The sequence below is a fragment of the Typopeltis vanoorti genome, chromosome 3, assembly GCF_054136105.1.
Source record: "Typopeltis vanoorti isolate ZY-2024b chromosome 3, IOZ_Tvanoo_1.0, whole genome shotgun sequence".
Classification (NCBI taxonomy): Eukaryota; Metazoa; Arthropoda; class Arachnida; order Uropygi; family Thelyphonidae; genus Typopeltis; species Typopeltis vanoorti.
Genome location: NC_143551.1, coordinates 164,759,320 through 164,781,137, shown reverse-complemented (window position 1 = coordinate 164,781,137; position 21,818 = coordinate 164,759,320). Strand labels below are relative to the sequence as shown.

The following is a 21,818-nucleotide window of genomic DNA, read 5'->3' as shown; positions in this document are numbered from 1 at the left end:
ACTACGAGGAGCCACTACTGAGTTTAGTAGTAATTATATAAATTGATATCGGTTCATTCTTTTGTTACATCTAGAAATTCAATTTAATCACAACTCCTTATGTGTTTTTTAACAGTCATATATAATTAAATCTTGCTTATTGTTGTTGTTAACATTGCTCTTTGGAATTTTATAACATTGTGTAAGCTTTTTTTTTTTTTTTCAGTCTTTTATGTCAGGAAAACTGAAAATCTCTGGAAATGTGTTAGCTTCTCAAAAATTGCATGAACTTTGGGAGCCTGAACAGCAGGATTCAGATCCCTCGATGCAGTTTGCACCATATGAAGATTCTGAAGTGAGTGTAATTTAATGTATTTTCAAACTCTTTTTTTTCTGATATCATAAATACATCTTCTAAAAATAATGACTCGCTAACTAAATATAGTTAGTGAAAATTGATTTATTGAATGGTTGTCTTTTCACTAAAGTCTCCCAAAACAATGTAAACATACAGCTGCACTGGGGGATGGGGATAACACATCTCTATTGGATAGAATTAAATATTTTCATTCCACTCCTTTATGTGAGGCACCTTCTTCTGGTAGGGGAGACCTCCTATTTATGGCACTTGTTCTTTTCGTCCTTATTCTTTTTCTGTGCTTTTTTTTTTCCTCATATTTTTTGCTTCTTCAGCAGCTTTGCTGTACAGTGTGGCCCTGGATGTCCTTGCCGGGGTCAGTCAGTCAGTAGGCTTGCCTGTAAGAGTTAATGATATTGCATTAAGTCTCCTTCCCCGTGGACCTGGACCAAAGATTCACTGTGGTGCTGGTGGCTCCACGTTGACCTTGGTTTCCACTCCCAGGTACAGCCATTGCTTGTCAGAAAGTGGGCATTCATGTGTGGCTCTTGTGAATAGGGTTAACTCTGAATCTGAATGAAACTTACTTTGATTCACAAAGTTCTCTTCAGGCAATAAGATGTCTTGAGCTGCAAAAACAACCCCCGGGGGGGGGGGGGGGGGCTGGATTCTGGAATCCAGAATCCAGCACCAGTAACTACGACGCTCAGCAGTATCCCAAAAACCAATATAAAAAAATTCATTTAATGAATTAATTGACCATGCCAAACACTGCATCGAAGCTGAGGGAGAGTATATTGATTGAAATAAATTATCTGAATAATTATAATTGGCCTGTGTTTTATTTTCTATCAAATGTTCGGTTTCTTTTTGGACAGAGGGTGTAGGAAATGGTTTGATTCATTTGTTTGCTGCTGATGTAATGTTGGGTAGCATAATAATCAAACTGATGTAGAGAGCTTCTGGGATGATTTAAATAAGCTTTCTATATGGGCAAAAGATAATGGATGTCAGTTTAATGTGGAAAAGTATAAAGTTATGTATTTTGGGATTAAAATATTACAAACTGTGCACTACATTGATGGAACTGTACTCCAGGTAATTGATGAGGCTTGGGATGTTGATGGATAGAGTTAAAGTTCAGAGTGCATACTGCTGTAGTGTCTAAATAGCTCATAGTATTACTTGGTTATTGAAGAACATGCTAATCATCTTTTTATGATTAGCATGTTAGTCTGGAAATTAGCCCATATTCAACTTTTCCCTAAAAGGCCAACAAATATATATGCTCAAACTATCATCCAATTTTTCTTATTCCACTTCTTTACAAAGTAATGGAAAGAGTTATCAACACTCAACTGCTACGCTATCTTGAAGATTCAGCTAATAAATGACTGCCAGTATGGTTATTGTCATTGTCAGTCATCAGATGGTCTACTCGCTTATCACCCATATCTGGATAAACCATGGAAAAGTTTGAGAAAAGTTTCTTATGCAGTTGCCGTTAACATCTCCAAGGCTTTTTACTGAGTAGGACACAACGGTCTGTTATGCAGACTGCCAACTTCTGAGTGAACACTTACTTTGGGTGATGGTGGATGATTTCTTATCTTCTAAATATACAACCAATGCATGGGTCCCACATGGCTCTTCTCTCACCCACCCTTTTCCTTCTGTATATAAATGACTTATTCCAGCAGAATCAGCAAAACCCAATACATAGTTTTGCTGATGACAGCACATTGCATTCCTCCTTTTCATTTGACAAACCTGACAATGCACACATCGCCACAATCTCTAGAGCCTTAATTGCTACTACGTTAAATTCAGATCTCCAAAGCATTCATCAGTGGGGTTTGGATAATCTTATCAATTTTAATGCAAGCAAAGCACAACTGTCTTATTTCACACAAAAAAGAACGTTTTCCTCCGACCTTACTTTTGAGAACACCCAAATCCCGATGCATGGTGAAATTTATCCTCTTGGAATAACACTAACCTCAAATCTCTCTTGGCACAAACATATTACAAATGTTACATGATCTGCCTCCAAAAAAAATTATTAAATATTGCTCCCATGTCTGGGATAGTGCCCCTAATAGCTCCTTTAGATACTGGATTCTGTACAGAAAAGGCATTCAGACTGATCAATGACCTATCACTCACTTTCATCCAGGCTCTCAGTTTCTGCTGTTCGTCAGAATTATCAATAATACTCCCACTCTTTCAAATTAGGCAACTAATCAACACTCCCTCACATTGCATCTCCAAACTCACAGAACAATTTTCCTCTTGTTTTGTCCCTTCCAAAGCTTCCCTCTGGAACAGTCTGCCATCTTATGTGTTTCCCAATGAATACAATCTGCATCCTTTCAAGATAAATGCAAACAAGTTCATTTTTGCCCATCTCCACAGTACTAATGTACTGTTGGTTGACCAACTTCTCATGGATGGGTCCTCTTAAAAAAAAAAAAAAAAAAAAAAAAAAAAAAAAAAAAAAAAAATGCAAATCTGCTTCTGACCACTCTTAATTGTCCTGGCTTACTTCTCCCCAAGTTTATTTTTTCACATTTTTGCCTTTTCTCAAGTTCCCGTTTATTTCCATACAAGTATCCATTGTATTTCCATATTAATGTAGAGGTATGTAAATAGATACTTCATACTTTCACCTCCCATGCAGAAAAGTACTCATTACATTTGTCATTGTTATTTTCTATTACTGTTTTGTCATTGCATTCCTTGATGTAATTTTTAATTATTTCAACCAGTGCTTCCCCTCCCCCAAAGAAAAATGAAAAAAAAACACGAGAAATTTTTCCAAAAATCTTTTCCTAATTAAAATTCATTTTTTATTTATGTTGTGTTGTGTCTTCTATTTCTATACTAATGAATTAGCAATCATTGCTGATGCTCAGTCATGGGTATTATGTGATGCATAGTGTATTTTCAAATCATCTACTCAACTCACCCCCCCCCCCCCAAGATTAAACTCTGAGTGCATTATTGATTCCAACCATCTAGAATCTTTCATTTTTATGTCACCCTCTATTATCTCTTATTCCTTTTACACTTCTCTTTCGACCATTTCTAAGTGTTTTTGTTTTTTTTATCAATGCAGTCCAGAAAATTTTGTCCCTTCACCTTCTTGATATTTATCTTCTTCTGCATATTTTTTCTCTGTATTTTCTAAACACATTTCCAAGACTGTCTTTTCAATTTCTTACTTCCATCAAGAAGTTCATATTTTGCTACTGAATATCTGTGGTTATTCTGTAAGTTCTGATTTTCAAACCCTTTATTTTTATTTTCATCCTGTAATGTTTGTCTCTACAGGTAATGTTTTGAAAACTGAACTTAATTATTTTTAAAACTCTTACATATTGTCTCTTCATTTTGATATTCATTTCTATCTTGTTCAGAAAACTAAATGGTGATATAATATTACTGTTATAAAATATTATCAGCAATAACTTAGTAAGGTATTTCTTATTACATATTTGTTTCCACATGAATTTATGCACATCTTTATATAGCATTGTGTTAGTAGTGACTAATCCATAACCAGCATATACTTTTCATTAGTATTGAATTTGCCCTTCTCTCCAAATTTTCTGACATTTATATCCTACTCTGCTATTTAGATATCCAACAATAACCAGCTTTTCCTCTGTCTATAGTCAGTTGTCACCTCTAATGACTCAATTTCATCACCACAAATAAGTTCCTTTATAAGATTTGCCATTTTGAAATGTTCCACATATCTCTGTTTGAAATTGCTTTGTAATTCAAAAAGTTAATATCCTTTGTTTAGTATTGAATATTATAACTTTTATTTTATTTTCCTGATTGATACTGACTTGCATATCTTACAGTTAGAAGTACCTCAGCAGTTTTTATCTTCTTGGTGACACCATTTATATCAAGATATTTATATAATTCCTCTGCCCTTTCTGCCTCTTTTCCATTGATCCATCCTCCTGTCATTATTAGTGACTATTTTCAATTCTTTTGAGCTTTTTAGTGTCTAACTTTACTCTGTACTCCCTCGTTCTCTGAAAAACTGTGGGAGACCTTGTTTAACTTCTTTTCATTCCTGCTGTTGTGATATTTGAATGCGGTCATGTTTTTGTTCAGTTACAAACCAGTACAAGAAAATTTCAGTGGATTTCAAATTCTCAGCACATCCTCATTTGCTCAATATCCATAGAGACACCTTATTAATGGGTACTTAATAACAATGGTGAAGATTGGACATCAGATCAGAAGCTGTAGTCAGTTTATTATCTAGGTGGGTAACAGGGCTGAGTATTGGATGTTAGATCATAATACCTAGTTGGCTATGTGGGTGTATCCTTGTATTTATCAACTTTCACCTTTAATTGCCCACACCTAATTGTTCTGGAATAGAATAATTTGTTATTAAGATAACTACTGCAGGAGCCATCAGTTTGAGGATTCAATTGGATACCTGGTTTCTCCTATGATGGGAAAACTCTCTAGAGGTGAGAGTAGTTTATTTGCATCATGGTGGATGATAGAATGCATTGCTTATGTTATGAAGTCTGTAAATGGGTACCTTATAATAGATGTGTTAGTTCAATGAGAAACTTTCATTATGAGTGACTCCATGCAGATCTTAATTATACATATTAAAAAAAAAAGATTTGAGAGACTACGTAGCATTATCAAGAATTCATATTGGTATGTGTACTAGTAGGAGTAAGGCTGTGACTGCAAATATTTTGTTTTGCAGCATCAGTAAAACTTGAGAAATTGAGCCCAGTTAGTTGTGAACTTTAAAAACCAAGTCTTACTGTTTAAGGTAGAAGAAATAAGGAGAGCATGATGCAATGGTAGCTGATGATAAAGCTTGAGAGTAGTTCACTTAGGAAGAGTTGATGTAATTTCAAGGCTTGATGGAGGATCCTTAATTTTTTTAAGAATTCAAGCAATGTTATTGATTTGCAATTTTAAAGAGTATTATTTTTAGGGAAGTTTTTTATTTGTGGCTGTAGTCAAATTTTTCGATTGATGGTGTAAACATCCTCATATATCTGTCTGCTTTAATTGTTTTCAGGTTCTTCCTTTTCTTTTTAGAGGAATCCCAAAAATGTTCTATTTGTGTATGTAAGGTTTTTTTAATGACAGTATCAAGGTGGAAGGGACATGAAAAAAGAATTTTTTTGGATTATCCTCTCCCATTCCAGCTCTAAAATTTGGTGTCATGGGTTTTTTAGGGACATTGAATGATGTAATCACTGGTATATCTACCAATCCTTTTCAGCTTTCAGATTTTCTTGTTTTCAAGAAATCTACTGTTCGAAACATTTTTCTGTAAACATCATCTTAGGTGGTAACCCAACACTAGGGCTAATACTGCCAAGGGGCCCAAGTGCAGGCGAAAGGTTCCTTCTATATTTTTGACTGTAGATCTCTGTGTGTATGGGGTTGGTTTGCTTGTTCTAAGGGACAAAAAAAAAACTCGTTTCCGGGTGTAAAAAAAAAAAAAATAATAAATAAATAAATACCTCCCTCCATATCAGACCAGCTAACTCATCTTTGATGGATGGGAATTGAACCCAAGTCTTTCTGACCAAAGGGTTTCGTCTATACCTACTGAGCTACAAAGGCTCTTTCTGTAACATACGTGAGTAAATAATGGCTTCTGACAATCAAACCTCTGAAACTAACTTATTCTGATTCATATTTAGTGATCTGTGGTATCTTCTGTATTATTTGCCTGTTCTTTCTGAAGGATATATGTATATTCTTGACAGTGTTGTGTATATTAATTAATTTTGTTGCTTAATGTGAATTTTACTTAAGTATGGAAGATTTGTTTTTTATCATTCTCACCCACAAAAAGGTTAAACATATAGTATATTAGTACCAAGGGTGGGCTAAGGTTTGTTCTTTATTTTTATTATGGAGCTTTTTTCGAACCACTTTAGGCCTCCAATAAGTAGGGTAGTGGTCTTGCACTGTGCAGTGAAATTCATCTCCTGCCTAGAGACATTCATGAGCTTCCATGCCCATTAGTGAGATTCAAATCCATTACTTATTGGTGTTTTGCAAACACCAATCATAATATTAGTGTTTGAAAAACAACGGAGGAAAGAAGCGTATAAGAATAATTTCAAAAGTTCTGCATGCTGTACTCTGTTGTTAAACCAAGCATTTGTTTAACAAAATACATTTATAAATTTTCAGTATAATCTCAGTTTTGTTTTATCACTGCTGCACAATACTGCACAAGTCTTGTATTCCTATCAGTAATACCTATTTATTTTTGTTGAGGAGTTCGGTTAAGTCAGGTTACTTCATTAGAAGCCTTGTCATCAGTAATAATGCATTTCACTACTGTGGTTTTTTTTTTTTACTTGGAAACTGATCAAAGGCTCATATGAAGAGGGGACAACGGAGAAGACACTTCCCACCCTGCTTTTTCATAAGATCAGATACATGTGAAATGTGGCTTCACATTGTCATGCCAAATGCATGATATGTGACATGAATCCTGAATCATATTATGCAGTCATCCTCCATTTAAAGGTGTTGTTTCATGGAACAAGAACACCAGAAACAGAAAACAAGCATACAGTATTTTTACTCAATCTGGCTTACAATTGACATGAAAATGTATTATGAGCGATTCTCATAACTTTTTGAAATAACCCTTGTATTGGTACAAGGACTCTGACCCTAAGCTTTTCTTTGGCTGCTGCTACCTCACATTAGACCTGCATAGCATTATGCATGCCCACAAGGAGATGTGCTTTGCTTTATGGGATTGTTATGATCTGTTGAGTTCGTTTCTGACTCCTGGTGACTCCACGAACATACTCTCTCCATTTCGATCTGTCCCTGACCATGTCTTTCAGAACCTCCAAGTGCACTCTATTTGCTTCTTTAACTCCATCCACTTATCTAATTCTTGGTCTTCCTCTTCTCCAGACTGTCATTTGTTCGCATAATATGTCCGAAGTATAACAATTTTTGCTTGATGATCATAGCTTCGAGGGAGCAATCTGGCTTTATTCTGTCTATCACTGATTTATTGGTTTGCTTTGCAGTCCATGGTATTCTTAGTAAGCATCTCCAAACCCATAATTCAAATGCATCTATCTTCCTTCTTTCACTCTTTCTCAGGGTCCAACTTTCACATCCATACAGCACCACAGGGAATACTGTTGCTTTCACGATTCTGATTTTTGTTGTGATGTGAGGCTAATATCTTTATCTTTAAAGATCTTGCTTAAATTTGTCATTGCTTTTTTTTCCCCGAGTAATAATCTTCTAATTTCTTCAGTACAATAACCATCTTTATCAATTCGGGATCCTAGGAACACAAAATTGTTAGTTGCTTCCATTTTCTCCCCATCTACTTCAAAATCATTAAGTTCACAGGTTTCCATAACTTTTGTCTTTTTGAGGTAAAGTTTAAGACCATATTTAGCACTTTCTTCTTTAACTTTTATAATAAGTTCCTTCAAATCTTCTGGCTACAAGGTGCTGTCTAACATCATGCTAATCCGCCTCACACCATACGCAGAAGAGTGCACTGGTGACTACCAGATGGGCTTCAGGAGGAACCGTTCTACAATAGACCAACTCTTCATGCTGCGCCAAGTTTTTGAAACGTGCTGGGAATATAACCGGGAAGTTCATAATATTTTCATAGACTTTTCTAAAGCATATGACTCAATGATATGCCCAAAAATATGGCAGGTGTTAGAAGAGCTGGGAATTCCTCGAAAACTCCGAAAAATGGTGCAGGTGTGTGTAGCTAGTTCGAGAGCAAGAGTGAAAGCAGAAGGTGACCTTTCGGACCCATTTCAAGTACAGACCGGTGTGAAGCAGGGTGATGGGCTTTCTCCGATTCTCTTCAATCTAGTGTTGGAAAAAGTAATTAGAAATGCACAGCAAGTGGCAGGTGGAGTCGACGTGGGGATGCAAGTTAGGATTCTTGGCTACGCGGACAACCTGAACTTTATGGCGCATCAATAGGATGACATGGCATTGGTTACTGCTATTGAAGAAGCTGCAGAAGAAGTTGGCCTGAAAATAAATGCCGAGAAGTCAAAATACCTTTTTATGAGTCGCCATGCTGCTCAAGATCCAGAGGAAGCTGCATAGTTTGAGAGGGTGAAAGTATTTAGGTACTTGGGGTCTTTTGTGACTGAAGACAACAAAGTTGAGCTGATGTCCAGAGTCGGGTAAATGCTGCGAATGTGGCCTATTATCAGGCGCGTCCCCTTTTCGCATCGTGCTTGCTGTCTTGGACTACAAAGGTGGGACTATACAAGACTTTTATCAGAGAACAAGGCCTGTTCTCCTCTATGGTGCTTCAGCACCATAGAGGAGAACAGGCCTCTCACGGTGAGACAAGCCGATCACCTGAGAGTATTTGAGAACAGGATGCTACGACGTATCTATGGAGGGGTCATGGCAGACGGAGTCTGGAGGAGGTGGTCCAATGCTGCCATACACGCTTTATACAACTTGGCAGATGTCTTGATGGAGCTGCAAGCCTGGCATCTTCAGTGGCTGGGGCACCTGTACCGTATGGACCCCAAAAGGACTGTGAGACAAGCGTGGGAGGCCCGACCCCTATCAGGGAGATCAAGAAAGAGATGGGTGGATCAGGAGAAGGAAGACCTGCTGGCTGTCGGGCTGGAGACCAGAACATGGCAGATAGTCGCAGAGGGCCGTGCCCAGTGGCGACATGTGGTGCTTGAAGCCAAAGTAGCCCCCCCCCCCCCCCCCGGGCTGATAGCGCCTGGCTAATGTAATGTTGAAGTTCTTGGTTTCGGTTCACCTGCATTTTTTTTTTTTTAAAAGTATCCAGTGTTAGCTGCCTAGATTTTCTTTTTCTTTCTTTAAGGAGTTCAGTGTAAGGTCGAATAGATGCAATTACACTCCTTTTTACGTTTGTACTCCGTTCCCAATCATGGTCCATTTTGCAGAGTTAATCAGTCAATGTCTCTATGCTTGCAAGGATACGCTGTAAATCAGTCGTTTTTATATCTCTCAGAGGACCTTCTTTGTTTTCTTTCTCCTCCTTTGGATGTTGACTTAATTGTTCGGCTAATTCTTTTAAGTCTTCATTGGAAAGTGGTTTATCATGGCTCTCTAAGAACTTCTATCACATCTTCAGCTGTAATATTATACAATCCCTCCTCTTGCTCTAATTCCTCGAAGTCTTGCATAAATGCTGGAAGAAGTTTTTTTCGCCATGCTCCTTTTAAACACTTTGTTGACACGTTGTTCCAAGCTGCCTCGATGTTGCTAATGCCCTTCAAAATATCGAATGACCGCTAATGGTCTTTAATAGTTTTTCTTGAAGTGTCCAAGACTCTTACCATTTCCATAAATGTTATATGGAGGTAGTAGGCTTTGAAGATTGATATAATCCCCTGATCCATCGGTTGCAAAAGCGATGTGTTTGGGGGCATGTAAACAACCTTGACATCCAATGGTGTTCTTACTTCAGCAAGGTTTTGAGGATGTCCAGGGGCATTATCCAAGAGAAGCAATGCCTTGGCTGGCAAATCATTTTCTTTACAGAAGCGAAGCACAGTAGGACAAAAATAATTTGTGTACCAATCAATAAAAACGTCTTGTGTAACCCAAGCTTTCTTGTTCCATTTCCAATAGACTGGCAGCATGGCTTTTAGACCCTTGAAGGCGCGTGGTGTCTGTGAATGGTACACCAACATTGGTTTAAGCTTCAAAGTTCCGGAGACATTTGCATCCAACAAAAGTGTAAGTCTATCTTTTGCAGCTTTGAAACCTGGAGCAGAACATTCTTCACAGGAAATGAAGATGGCAATTTTTTTCAGTAGAGCCCAGTCTCATCAACATTAAAAATGAGATCAGGAGGATAGCTTCCTTGTTCTGCACAGTCTTGAAATTCTTTAGGAAAACAGCAGCTGCTGCAATATCTACACTTGCCACCTCACCACATAATTTGACACTGTGGCACTTACTTCGAGACTTAAATCTCATGAACCAACCTTTGCTTCCTAAAAATGTTTCTTTGCCTCCATCTGTCTTTTTAAGATCCTCAAAAATTGTTTTTGCTTTCTCAGTTATAACAGCCTGCTTCAGAGGAATGTTTTTCTGATTCAAGTCATCCACCCATAATGATAATATTTTTTCATGAAGTTTACCCCTGCTATAACATACATGTTTTGCATTTAGTGCTGCTGTAGATTGTTACGCAGACTGTTTTATTCTATCTACATTTTTCATAATTGTAGTAACAGTCGATGGAGGTAAGTTCATACTTCTACAGACATTAGCACGTGTCTGCCCATCTTCCATTCTTCGAATTAACTCCATCTTCTTTCAAGTGTGATTGATTTCCACGCCTTCTTAATACCAAGTTCTGCACTTCTATTATCAGACTTGGTATGTAATTACGTACTTTATCAATTTAAATATGTATGCATGTAAAAAAAATTAAATAGAACAATTAAGTAGATTCAACATTAAAACTTGGTTTGATACATATATGTTGTAGTAGCTCGGTAAACACTCAAACACTAGAGTGCTTGCTAGCATCATTTCTCAGTCAACCACACTACAGTTAGAAAGCATGCGCAGGCAACCGGTGTTATTGTGAATCGCCGTAAATTGAACTGCCGTAAACCGAGGGCTGCCTGTACTCAGTTTCTCTAAGATCTGTTCGGACAGTAGCTTCTTGTTCATAATAAAGATTTCTCGGAAGAATAATGAAATGCTCTGGGACTCCCATTGTTCTTAACAAATTCCACAGTTTCACATGATCTAGAGTCAAAAGCCTTGCTGTAGTCAAGGAAAGAAAGGTAGACATTCTTGTGATATTCCTGTGCTCTTTCTATTATCCATCTCACATTGGTGATTTGATCTCTTGTTCCTCTGCCTGTTCATCTGGCATTTCTCTCTTCATGAATGGTTCCAGTCTTTTCTGAATGATCTTAAGTAAGACTTTACTTGCATGAGAAATCAATGCTATAGTTCAATATAGCATTGATTGCTTTCTTCAATAAAGGTATATAAACTGATATTTTCCTTTCCCTAGGCCATGTAGTTGTGATCCAAATTCGCTGACTTAGATCTGTTAAAATTTTTACTGCCTCTTCTCCCAGGGCTTTGAGCAGCTCAATGGGTATTCCATCTCCTCCTGGTGCTTTCTTACTGGATAGCTGTTGCAGTGCCCACCTCACTTCAATCTCCAGTGGTACTGGCTCCTGTGTATAATCCTGCTCTTCAAATTTCTCAATAATTTTGGAGTCCTTTCTGTAAAGGGCTTCTGTATACTCTTTCCATCTTTCTTTGATGTCTGCAGCTTCTGTAAGATATCCTTTGTGTTTACTTTTCAATATTGTCACCTTTTCACTAAACTTACCTGTAGTTCTCTGATCTTTTTGAAAAGATCTCTTGTTTTTCCTGTCTTGTTTTGGTCTTCTATTTGTTGGCATTCCTGGTTAAAATATTTTTCCTTGTCTCTTCTGGCTTGTCGTTCATTCAAACTCTGCATTCAAATGCCATCCTTCCTGCAAATTTCCTGTGGCCTTCATTTTCCTACTTTCCAGTTTTGATGGCATCTTCTTATAGCCATTTGGACTTCTTTGCTTCTATTTTAATTATATCTTTAATGTCTTCCCATAGTTCATCTGGTTCCTCTTTCACACAAATTGAGTGTGTTGAATCTGTTCTGTATGCTAATATTGTATTCAGCTGGTATGTTTCCAATATCATATCTGATAGACATTTGTGTTGTTTTCAGTTTTCGTAGTTTCACATGTATCATAGCCACTAATAACTCATGGTCTGTTCCACAGTCTACACCTGGAAAAGTCTTGACAGACTGAATTGCACTTCTCCATCTTTCTTTGTCCAAGTATAGTCAGTTTGATTTCTATGTTGTCCAAACTGTATTGCTTGCAAAATTTCCATTTTGCAAGCAATACAGTTTGTCTCTGACAGTGTTGGCGAGCTATAAAAAGCAGCACAATTCAAAACTGCTTTGCTGTTTGCAGTTTAAAACCTTTGGAGGTTCTTGAAATTTTGAGTAGTGATGAAAATGAAGACATACTGCAAGCTCTTATCATGAATAATGAATAATTTTCAACAATAGATGACAATTTACCATGTTACAATGAAAATGAAAACTTTGAAGATGCAATTGTTGAAGTGATTAAATCCAAACATCATAAATTTGACGAAGAATGTGATGATGAGGATGATGATCACCCACCTGTACTTGTAACTAATCATGAGGCCAAAAAATTTATAGTCTGGTTACAGCGTTATTTTATGCAGGAAGGTAATTAAGGAAGCTCTACATCCGCACTGAATATCTGTGCTGATTTTGTAGAACTGCAAAATTTCAAAAGCAAAAGACAGACTACACTTGATGCATTTTTGCAGAATTAAAATTTGAAATTGTAAAAGTTATCATGTATGCATTATTTTTTCTGCATAATTTATAGTACAAATATTTTCTATTTTTGTTTAATAAACCATTAAAATAGGTACCTAATTATTATTTTTTTTACCTACTTATTCATTTACCTGCATATTACATATTTTATTTTAGAATTTATTATTAGTTCATTTAATTGGGGCAGCCGCTTAATTGGGACAAAATGGATTAGTCCCAACATGTCACATTTAAGCTGAGTCGACTGTATTACCATTGTTTTACCTGAATATACCTATTTTGTATCTTTCCATAAATGGACAATAGTATAACATGCAGCAGTTGCGGATATAATACTTTAATGGCTGTAGTTTATACATTAAAGATACCAAGAAATTATATACTTGGTTTAATCCTTTTGGCTACTTGTATATGAAATATGACTTCTGCATTACTTCAATCTTGGTATCACCTCTGGTTTGTACATGAACTATTTTCAGGACTGGGGGCAACTCGTATAAAGAAGCTAATGACTTCACATCACTTGCCTTAGTATCCCATAATGCAAATCACATCTCCTTGCAGGCATGTATAATGCTATGCATTATGGGAAGGGTCACTATCCAGACTGGTTTCAACCTTTGAGGTCTCATCAGTGGGAGCCAGAACCAGAGGTGATACTAAAGTTGAAGTAATGCAGAAGTCATGTTTCATATACAAGTAGCCAAAAGGTGTCACACCTTATTATTAAAATACTCTGGATTAAAGAAAGTTGTTGGAAGTTTTTATACTTGGTTTATAACTTGGATATGAAAGGCAAGTGATCTGAAGTCTTAGCTTCTTTATATGAGTTGTCCCAGTCCTGAAAATATTTCAGGCACAAACTTGTTTGCCTAACACTTGGATAAAGGATTAAACATTTTGATTTGTTGTGTTTTATCACATGCATGTATAAGATTTCCAAACCTGAGAGGCTACAATTTAAAAAAAATAATAAAAAAAACCTTTGGAATTACTTTTTTTTTTAACTTTGGAATTACTCTATATGTGAATCTCATCTGGGGTGCTTAAGGGTCAAAGCTTTATAACTGAGAGGAGACATCCACATAGCCTTTAAAGGAATGCAGAGAACCGACCAGAGCTTCTGACCTAATGTCCAATCCTCACCTTCTCGTGGTGCACCTTGTTGGGTATCTACTTGGATACTGAATGGGCGAGGATGGGCTGGCAATTTGGGATTTAGCCGACCATTTGTATTCTTATTGGCTTAAACCAAAATATAGAATGATGGTACAACATCACAAAATTTCATGCCGGCTGGGGCGTCGCCCGGTTAAACAAGGCCTCGTTGTTTTCGCCAGGGAACCAGGGCGAACTGCGAAAAGTCAGCTACTGGAACAAATCTGAAAACAAACCCCAACTCAACATCACCAGAGTTAAAGATCGGTACTATCAACATAAGAAGCCTGAACGGCAAAGAAATGTAGCTAGCTGAGGAATTAGATAAGTACCAGATCGACATAATAGGGGTGACTGAAACAAAAAAGACCAAAACTGGTGAGATCTTTTTGAGCAATAAATACAAAATGTTATATTCAGGCAATGACAATCAAGGAAAAAAAGGAGTAGCCATAGTATTCAATACAAAATACGAGGCTAATCTTCTTGATGGCAGTCAGTCTCGAGTAGAGTAATGTGGGCAAATATGAGAATGGGGAACTGGACAATGAGACTTATTTGTGCCTATGGTCCCATAGAAGGTTCTACTAAGGTAGAAGTGGAGGAATTTTTTGAGGCTTTAGAAAAAGGAACTGACACAATGAAAAATGAAAAGTTGGTCCTTGTTGGGGATCTAAATAGCAGAGTAGGAAATGATTGTGAGACATACAAAAATATTTTGGGAAAATTTGGAGAAAAGAGCAAAACTAATAATAATGGCAAATATCTGTTGGATTTCTGCTCAGGACATGGACTGGTTATTACTAACACCATGTTCCAACATAAAAATGTGCACAAATTCACATGGAGAGAAGAGGCTAGGAATAAGAAAAGTCTCATTGACTATGTTATTGTTGATAGTGATGTTTTCTCCCTGGTGCAGGACACCCGAGTGTACAGAGGATTTGAAATTGGAAGTGATCACTATTTAGTCTTGAGCAGGATAAAATTGAATTTCATATTGAAAAGAATAACATGTAAGAAAGTTTTAAAGCGAATAAAAGTTGAGCAGCTCTCAGATGTGAACTGTAGACTAAAATACACAAATATTATTGAAGAAAAAATGAAAGAGTTTGAGAACTGGAATCAAACCTTGGAGATTCAGTGGCAAACTCTGAAGAAAACATTGATTGATTCTGCCAGAGAGGCATGTGGTGAGGTTGTCTGTAAGGATAAAAAAATCAGAACTCCCTGGCGGACACAGGAAGTTAAAGAGGCAGTGAAGGAAAAGAAGAAAGCATACCAAAAGTTCCTGTCAAATAAGTCAGCTTGTGCTCTTAGAGCACAAGCTGACTTATGACATGTTTTGACAGGAACTCCGCTTGTGTAAAACTAGCTAAACAAAAGTCATGGGAGGACTTTGCCAAGAATATAGAAAATAAATATCAAGAAGGTGGCAAAATATTCTGGAGGTTGTTGAAGAAGCTTAAGAATGGAGGAAAGAGTGATGTAAAAGGAATTAGAGATGATAAAGGTGACATGAAAACGGGAGAAAAAGATATCCTTGAAGTATGGAGTAATTACTTTGAAAAACTGCTAAATGAAACAAGCAGTGATGACAGTACAGTGGTAAAAAACACTGACCAGCATGCAGTCAGGAATACATATCCATACTTGAAGTAGAAAAAGCCATCAAAGTCTTGAAATGTGAAAAGGCATCACACATGCAAAAAAATTATTCTATTTGGCTAGAAGTAAACATATGCATTTATGCTGCAGAACTACATACAGAAATTACTGCGTAGCTACAAACATTTACCTTATATATAATAGAGAACGTCCCAATCATTTCAAATTCTAATTTGACATACCTTATGATCCAAATATTCTTCTGACAACCAAATATAGTTTTTCATGCTTTATTATAAAATTGGCTTCATTTGAAATGTACTTAATTTTTAATTACGCTGAAAAGAATAGGGCCACTCAGAAAGCAATATTTTTTTTTGTCTATAAAATACTTGAACTGTTGCTTCAAGTTTGGAATTTGATAACTGGAAGGATCTCACCATCCCATGGTGTTACAATTAACAGATATCATTTTGAATGGTGAAGGAATTAGGATGAACTAACAGTATTGGACTTGGTCAGCCAAATTGTATTTCTGTATTGGTTGAAACCACACATATACTTGGTTTCTGTGTTTTTTTTCTCCACCCCCCCCCCCCAGAAACTGAGGGGAAAAACAGTGAAAAATCAGTTACTGTAAGATCAGCTTTAGCAAAAATGAAGGTAAGTGATTTTTGCTTAGTGGTGTGGAACAGATGTAGAATTCCATAAATGCTGCCCTGTTGCCGTAATCTGTGTTAAGGCAGGGGACAAAAAAAAAAAAAACAGATGGGATTCTTAATAAGTATGATGACTTTTTCAGGCATTAATAGGATCCATTAGAGAAAGAATAGCCTTGTATTCCCATGCAAAACATGAAAGTTTGACTGGAGCAATGTAGGCTGATTTTCAAAATGCAAAATTGGACATTGTCATTATCCCACTAAAATAACCAGTGAGGAAGAAGTATGGCAACTTTTAATGTCATTAGAAATGAAGCTGAAAGAAAAATGAGAAGCTCATTCTTGTTAAAGAGCTAAATAACTGAATGAAAAAAAGAATCCTTAGACCTATAGATATATCTTAGAAACTATGAAGAAAAGTGCATGGTTGGTATTTGTTCTTATCTCTAAATATCTGCTCAATACTTTTTAGTATTACAGAAAAACAAGTATTAATCAGTTACATTGTTGGTAATGACATCTTTCAGTTAGTCCAGAAGAAGAGTCAGAGTTGAGCAGCTCTCATATATGAACTTCAGACTCAAATATGCAAAAGTTATTGTGGAAAAAAAAAAGTGAGTTTGGAAAAAGGAACTAATTGTACATAATATGCTCCTGATCTTAAAGAATGAGATCAGGAGCATATCAAGCTCTAGGATTCAGTGTTCCAAATAAGTTCTGGAATATAGTAACACCTAATATTCTTATCTTGCACATGTTCATAAATGCAGCAATTTTCAGTATTTTTATTTACATTATAATACACTGCATTGATAATAAAAGCAGATTTTTTTCTTCTTTTAGCTACTAAATGCAGTAAAGTCAGATTTTATTTTCAAAATATTCTCAGAACGGTTAATAGAAGAACCAGAGATTGCAAAAAAAATGAAAGTGGTTTACCATTGGAATATTATGAAAGATAAAAAGAAGGTTTCTGAATGGAGTAAGTACTTGATGTTTTCTTTTTTTTTTTCCTTCATATAAATATCATTATAGCTTGCATTGTATAAACAATGTTTTATTGAAGTTTATACTGTTATGGATTAATGACTAGCCCTTCCTTAAGCCTCATAGTAATATTTTTGTTTTAGCTTGCTATTGTGAACATTGTATCTTCAAAAATTAATTATGCATAGCTGATATCATCTCTCCCAACTTTATTTTAATTTGAAGTTTTAACCTGGCTAAAAATTCTCTAAGAACATTGGCAATAAATTGCCATTGTTGCATGTAAGTATGGTCTTTGTTGATTTTGTTGTATTTTAGAAGTATAACTCATTAGGCTGAGCTGTTTATTGTATAAAGTGTAAAGAAAGGATTTACTAGTGCCACCATCTCACAAAGAAGAAAACATTAATCTAAATGATTAACCTAATAATGAAATATTAATAAACCTAACAGCTCATGCCAGTCCAGTTAGCCATGCATATTCACTCAGAAGATTTTCCTTGCATGGCTTTAAACATAAATTAGGACTAATCATGCATGGTGTTTATTGGAAGTCTAACACGATTTCTAAACACCACAGACTTTAGTTTTGCAAATTTCATATCAAAACTCTCCATAAGAACATGATACATATTCATTCATTACATTCATCTCATTCTATGTTTAACATTAACAATTTTGAATCAGATTTAACAGTACTCCATGCTTTCTTGTTTACATATTTAATTTTTCAGACTGAGAAAGCTACCAGTCATTTTGAGTAGTGAAACTAATTAGTCAGTGTATTTATTTTCATCATTGGTTTTGTAAAAATTTAAATAAATCTTAGTTCTTTGATAAAGAAATATCAGATTGAGTACAAACAAGTTGCACTTTCCATGGAAGATTTGAATAAATGAAGTCATTACTTCATTTAAATTCATTACAGCATTTGTTTCAGAAATTCAGTATGAATATTATTTCCAAATGCAATACATTTTTTACTTTTAAACAGAATTTATCAGCCTTTATATGCATGGGACTTAAGTTATGGGCTTCCAGAACTTAGAAATGTGTAGCCACAGAAAGAGTTTAGCTACAACTCTTTCTGTGGCTATGTCAAAAATAGCTAACGGATATTTTTGACTTTGAGTATTGCAAGCATCACTGTGAGAGCTAAAAGAACACTTGAAATTTAAACACAACTGATTGTAAGATCCTGTTTATTAATAATGGCTCTTTTTAAGTACAAGTGTATACACTAAGTTAAAACACAATACTGTTAGTAATATCTAATTAAGTTTAGTCTTTATTCAGGTGATCAGTTTGTTTAAAAATTTATAACAAGTTTTCTAAGAATTCACGAGTGATCTTCTTGGATACTGTGGGATAGTGGGCCTTTTTGACAGAAAGGGTTAAAAATGAAATGGCACTATCTTGAACTTGGATCTCCTGATTTGTAAGCAGGAACCTGTGCTTCTCCACTTGCAGGCAGTGGTATAAAATTTTGAACTTACTTCAACCCTGAATTCTTATGACATGATAATTATAGTTTTCATTTATTTTTTGTAAAAACAAAAAATTGCAATATAACAAACTAAAGCATAAGCAAAAAGGAACCAAACTTACATCAAACTACAAATTTACTCTGGTGTTCCTAGAAAAGAAAGAGCCTGCTGTGGAATAATGCTTATTCTCCATAATTCTGTAAAAAAACAATATAGAAAACTATATCACAATGAAAGAATATTACATGCTTGAATATGGTTAAATCAAAAACACCTAACAATAATAGCAGTCTATGCCCCTATTTAGGCAATGAGGAAGAAAGTAATGAATTCTACAATATGTTACAAGATGTCTGGAACAAGGTAGATAAAAATGATTACATATCCGTTCTTGGAGACCTTAATGCCCGAATTGGAGACATCCCTATTTCTGATTCTGTAAGAAACTATGGAGACATATATGCAATGACAACAGGGAAAAAATGATTTTTCAGTATTTAATAGTTTAAAAATCATAAATTTATTCTTTAAGCATAAAGACTGCCATAAATATATTTGGTCAGAATGCAGTTCACAGACAATTATAGATTATGTAATAGCTAATAAAAAAATAAAAAATAAAAAAACTTGCAAAATTCATTTTAGATACAAGAGTATACCGAGGTTGTGAATTAGAAGCTGACCACTTTCTAACCTAAGATTTCCATCTCAGTGGTTAATGAGAAAAGCCCATTCCTCTGAGCAGGAAACCTTTTTTAAGATTGGCCTTTTAATGACCCTACCATTAAATGGCTTTATAAACTAAAAAAATTAATGAAAAAATAGAAAATATGAACTTAGGCAGAATATATTTGGTCAGAATGCAGTTCACAGACAATTATAGATTATTTAAAGTATACATTTTTGGTCGTTTTTATAATAGAAATACAATTTTATTAATACAGACCAGTATTTTACAATAAACATTTATTAAAACCTACCAGTTTCGCCAGCAAACTGTCTGGCTTTTTCAAGGCATTACGGAGATATGAAAGTAAATGCAAATTAAAAGGAACATAAAAAACGTTGTAAACCAAACTAGTATCTATGGTTACACGTTTCGCGTGACAGAGATGGCTTATTGTTCTTATTCATTATCACGCATGCGTGTTTGTTGTAGACTTGTAATGTGATTACTGGCTAGCTGTAGTTCAGATTGATTGAGAGAGAGGATCAAGTTTTTCCACGAACTGTTTAGAATTATACCCTGATTTCTGTTGAGGTTTCCGCCGGTTATTAGTACTATTGTGGCTTCCTTAAATACACGATGCCTGTAGTCGTCATCTAGATATGGCATGGAGCTGTTTTGCCAATCTATCGTGTGATTAGACGTGCAGAAATGATGTGCTAAGCCGGAAGAGATGCTTCTGTTGTGGTTTACATCACCAACATGTTCTTTTTGTCTAATTTCTAAACTTCGTGAAGTTTGTCCGATGTAGGCAAGACCACAGGAGCAGGGAATGTAATATACTCCTGGATATTTGTAGAACGGAACTTTATCTTTTGGAGATCCTAAAACTTGTCTGATGTTGGTGGTTGGTTTGAAGACCACTCTGATGTTGTGGGCTCTTAGTATTCTTGCTATTTGATAAGAAATTGACTTGATGAAAGGTATCACTACAGTAGAAACGTGCTGACAGTGGATTCTTCTTGTCTGGGGTTGTCACTGTATAGATATTTTTTGATGATGTTTTGAGGATATCCATTTTGTGATAATGTGTTTGCTATTAGTGAGAGTTCATTCTGTGTATCCTGCTCTTCTGATATAAACTTTTTGGCTCTATGTTTCAACATGTGGATAATACTCAGTTTGTGTGACTTGTGATGGTTTGAAGTATAGTGAAGATATCTTCCAGTATCTGTGGGCTTTCTGTAAATGGATAATTTGAAACTGTTAGGTTGTTTTTTTATCAAAATATCTAAAAAATGCAGTTGGTTGTTGTTTTCTACTTCCAGAGTGAATTTTATCTTGCTATGTATTGAGTTGATTTTATCCGCAAACAATTTAAGGTTGTCTAAACTGTCTTGCCATATGATGAATATATCATCCACATATCTCCACCATGTAGATGGTCTCGGAGAGATTACAGAGAGAATTTCTTTTTCAAGTTTTTCCATGAAAAGGTCTGCACAAGATGGTGATAGTGGTCTTCCCATTGCTAGGCCTTCTAATAAAATAATGAAAACTTCCTTTTCATTATTTTATAGTCGTCATCTAGATATGGCATGGATGCCATATCTAGATGACGACTACAGGCATCGTGTATTTAAGGAAGCCATAATAGTACTAATAACCGGCGGAAACCTCAACAGAAATCAGGGTATAATTCTAAACAGTTCGTGGAAAAACTTGACCCTCTCTCTCTCAATCAATCTGAACTACAGCTAGCCAGTAATCACATTATAAGTTTACAACAAACACGCATGCGTGATAATGAATAAGAACAATAAGCCATCTCTGTCACGCGAAACGTGTAACCATAGATACTAGTTTGGTTTACAACGTTTTTTATGTTCCTTTTAATTTGCATTTACTTTCATATCTCCGTAATGCCTTGAAAAAGCCAGACAGTTTGCTGGCGAAACTGGTAGGTTTTAATAAATGTTTATTGTAAAATACTGGTCTGTATTAATAAAATTGTATTTCAATTATAGATTATGTAATAGCTAATAAAAAAAATAAAAAACTTGCAAAATTCATTTTAGTCGAGGAAGAATGGAATAACATCAAAACAATTATAGCAGATGCAGCCAATGAATCACTGGGAAAGAAAAAGAAATGGAGGAGAAGAAAGGGAATTAGAAGATGGGATGATCAGGGTGCCCAAATTACTGAAGACAAAAGGAATGCTTATAAAAAATACTTAACAACAAAATCTCAAGATATATAGAATAGAAGAGGGAAAAAGAGCAATCACTAAACAAGCTGTAAGAAAAAACAGAGTCCTTGGACAACTTTGTCAATGAACTTGAAACAGATATTACATGCACACAGTCCAAAACTTAAAATATTAAATAATTTAAATAGAGATGTAAGAGAAAACGCATGTCTTTCACCTATTGATCAGAATACCTGGCTAAGCTATTATAAAACCCTTTGGACTCGTAAT

The 21,818-nt window shown here is 35.6% G+C and overlaps 1 protein-coding gene across 2 annotated transcripts in view; it reads left to right on the top strand.

Annotated features, from left to right (window-relative positions):
• Nucleotides 1-21,818, top strand: part of Mfe2 (peroxisomal Multifunctional enzyme type 2) — a 668,623-nt gene that overhangs the window by 521,987 nt on the left and 124,818 nt on the right. For both annotated transcript variants that reach the window (XM_090390952.1, XM_090390951.1), the window contains exons 25-26: nucleotides 206-334; nucleotides 17,039-17,177. In XM_090390952.1, the coding sequence (XP_090247078.1) occupies nucleotides 206-334; nucleotides 17,039-17,177 (268 nt within the window). The remainder of the gene's footprint in view (nucleotides 1-205; nucleotides 335-17,038; nucleotides 17,178-21,818) is intronic.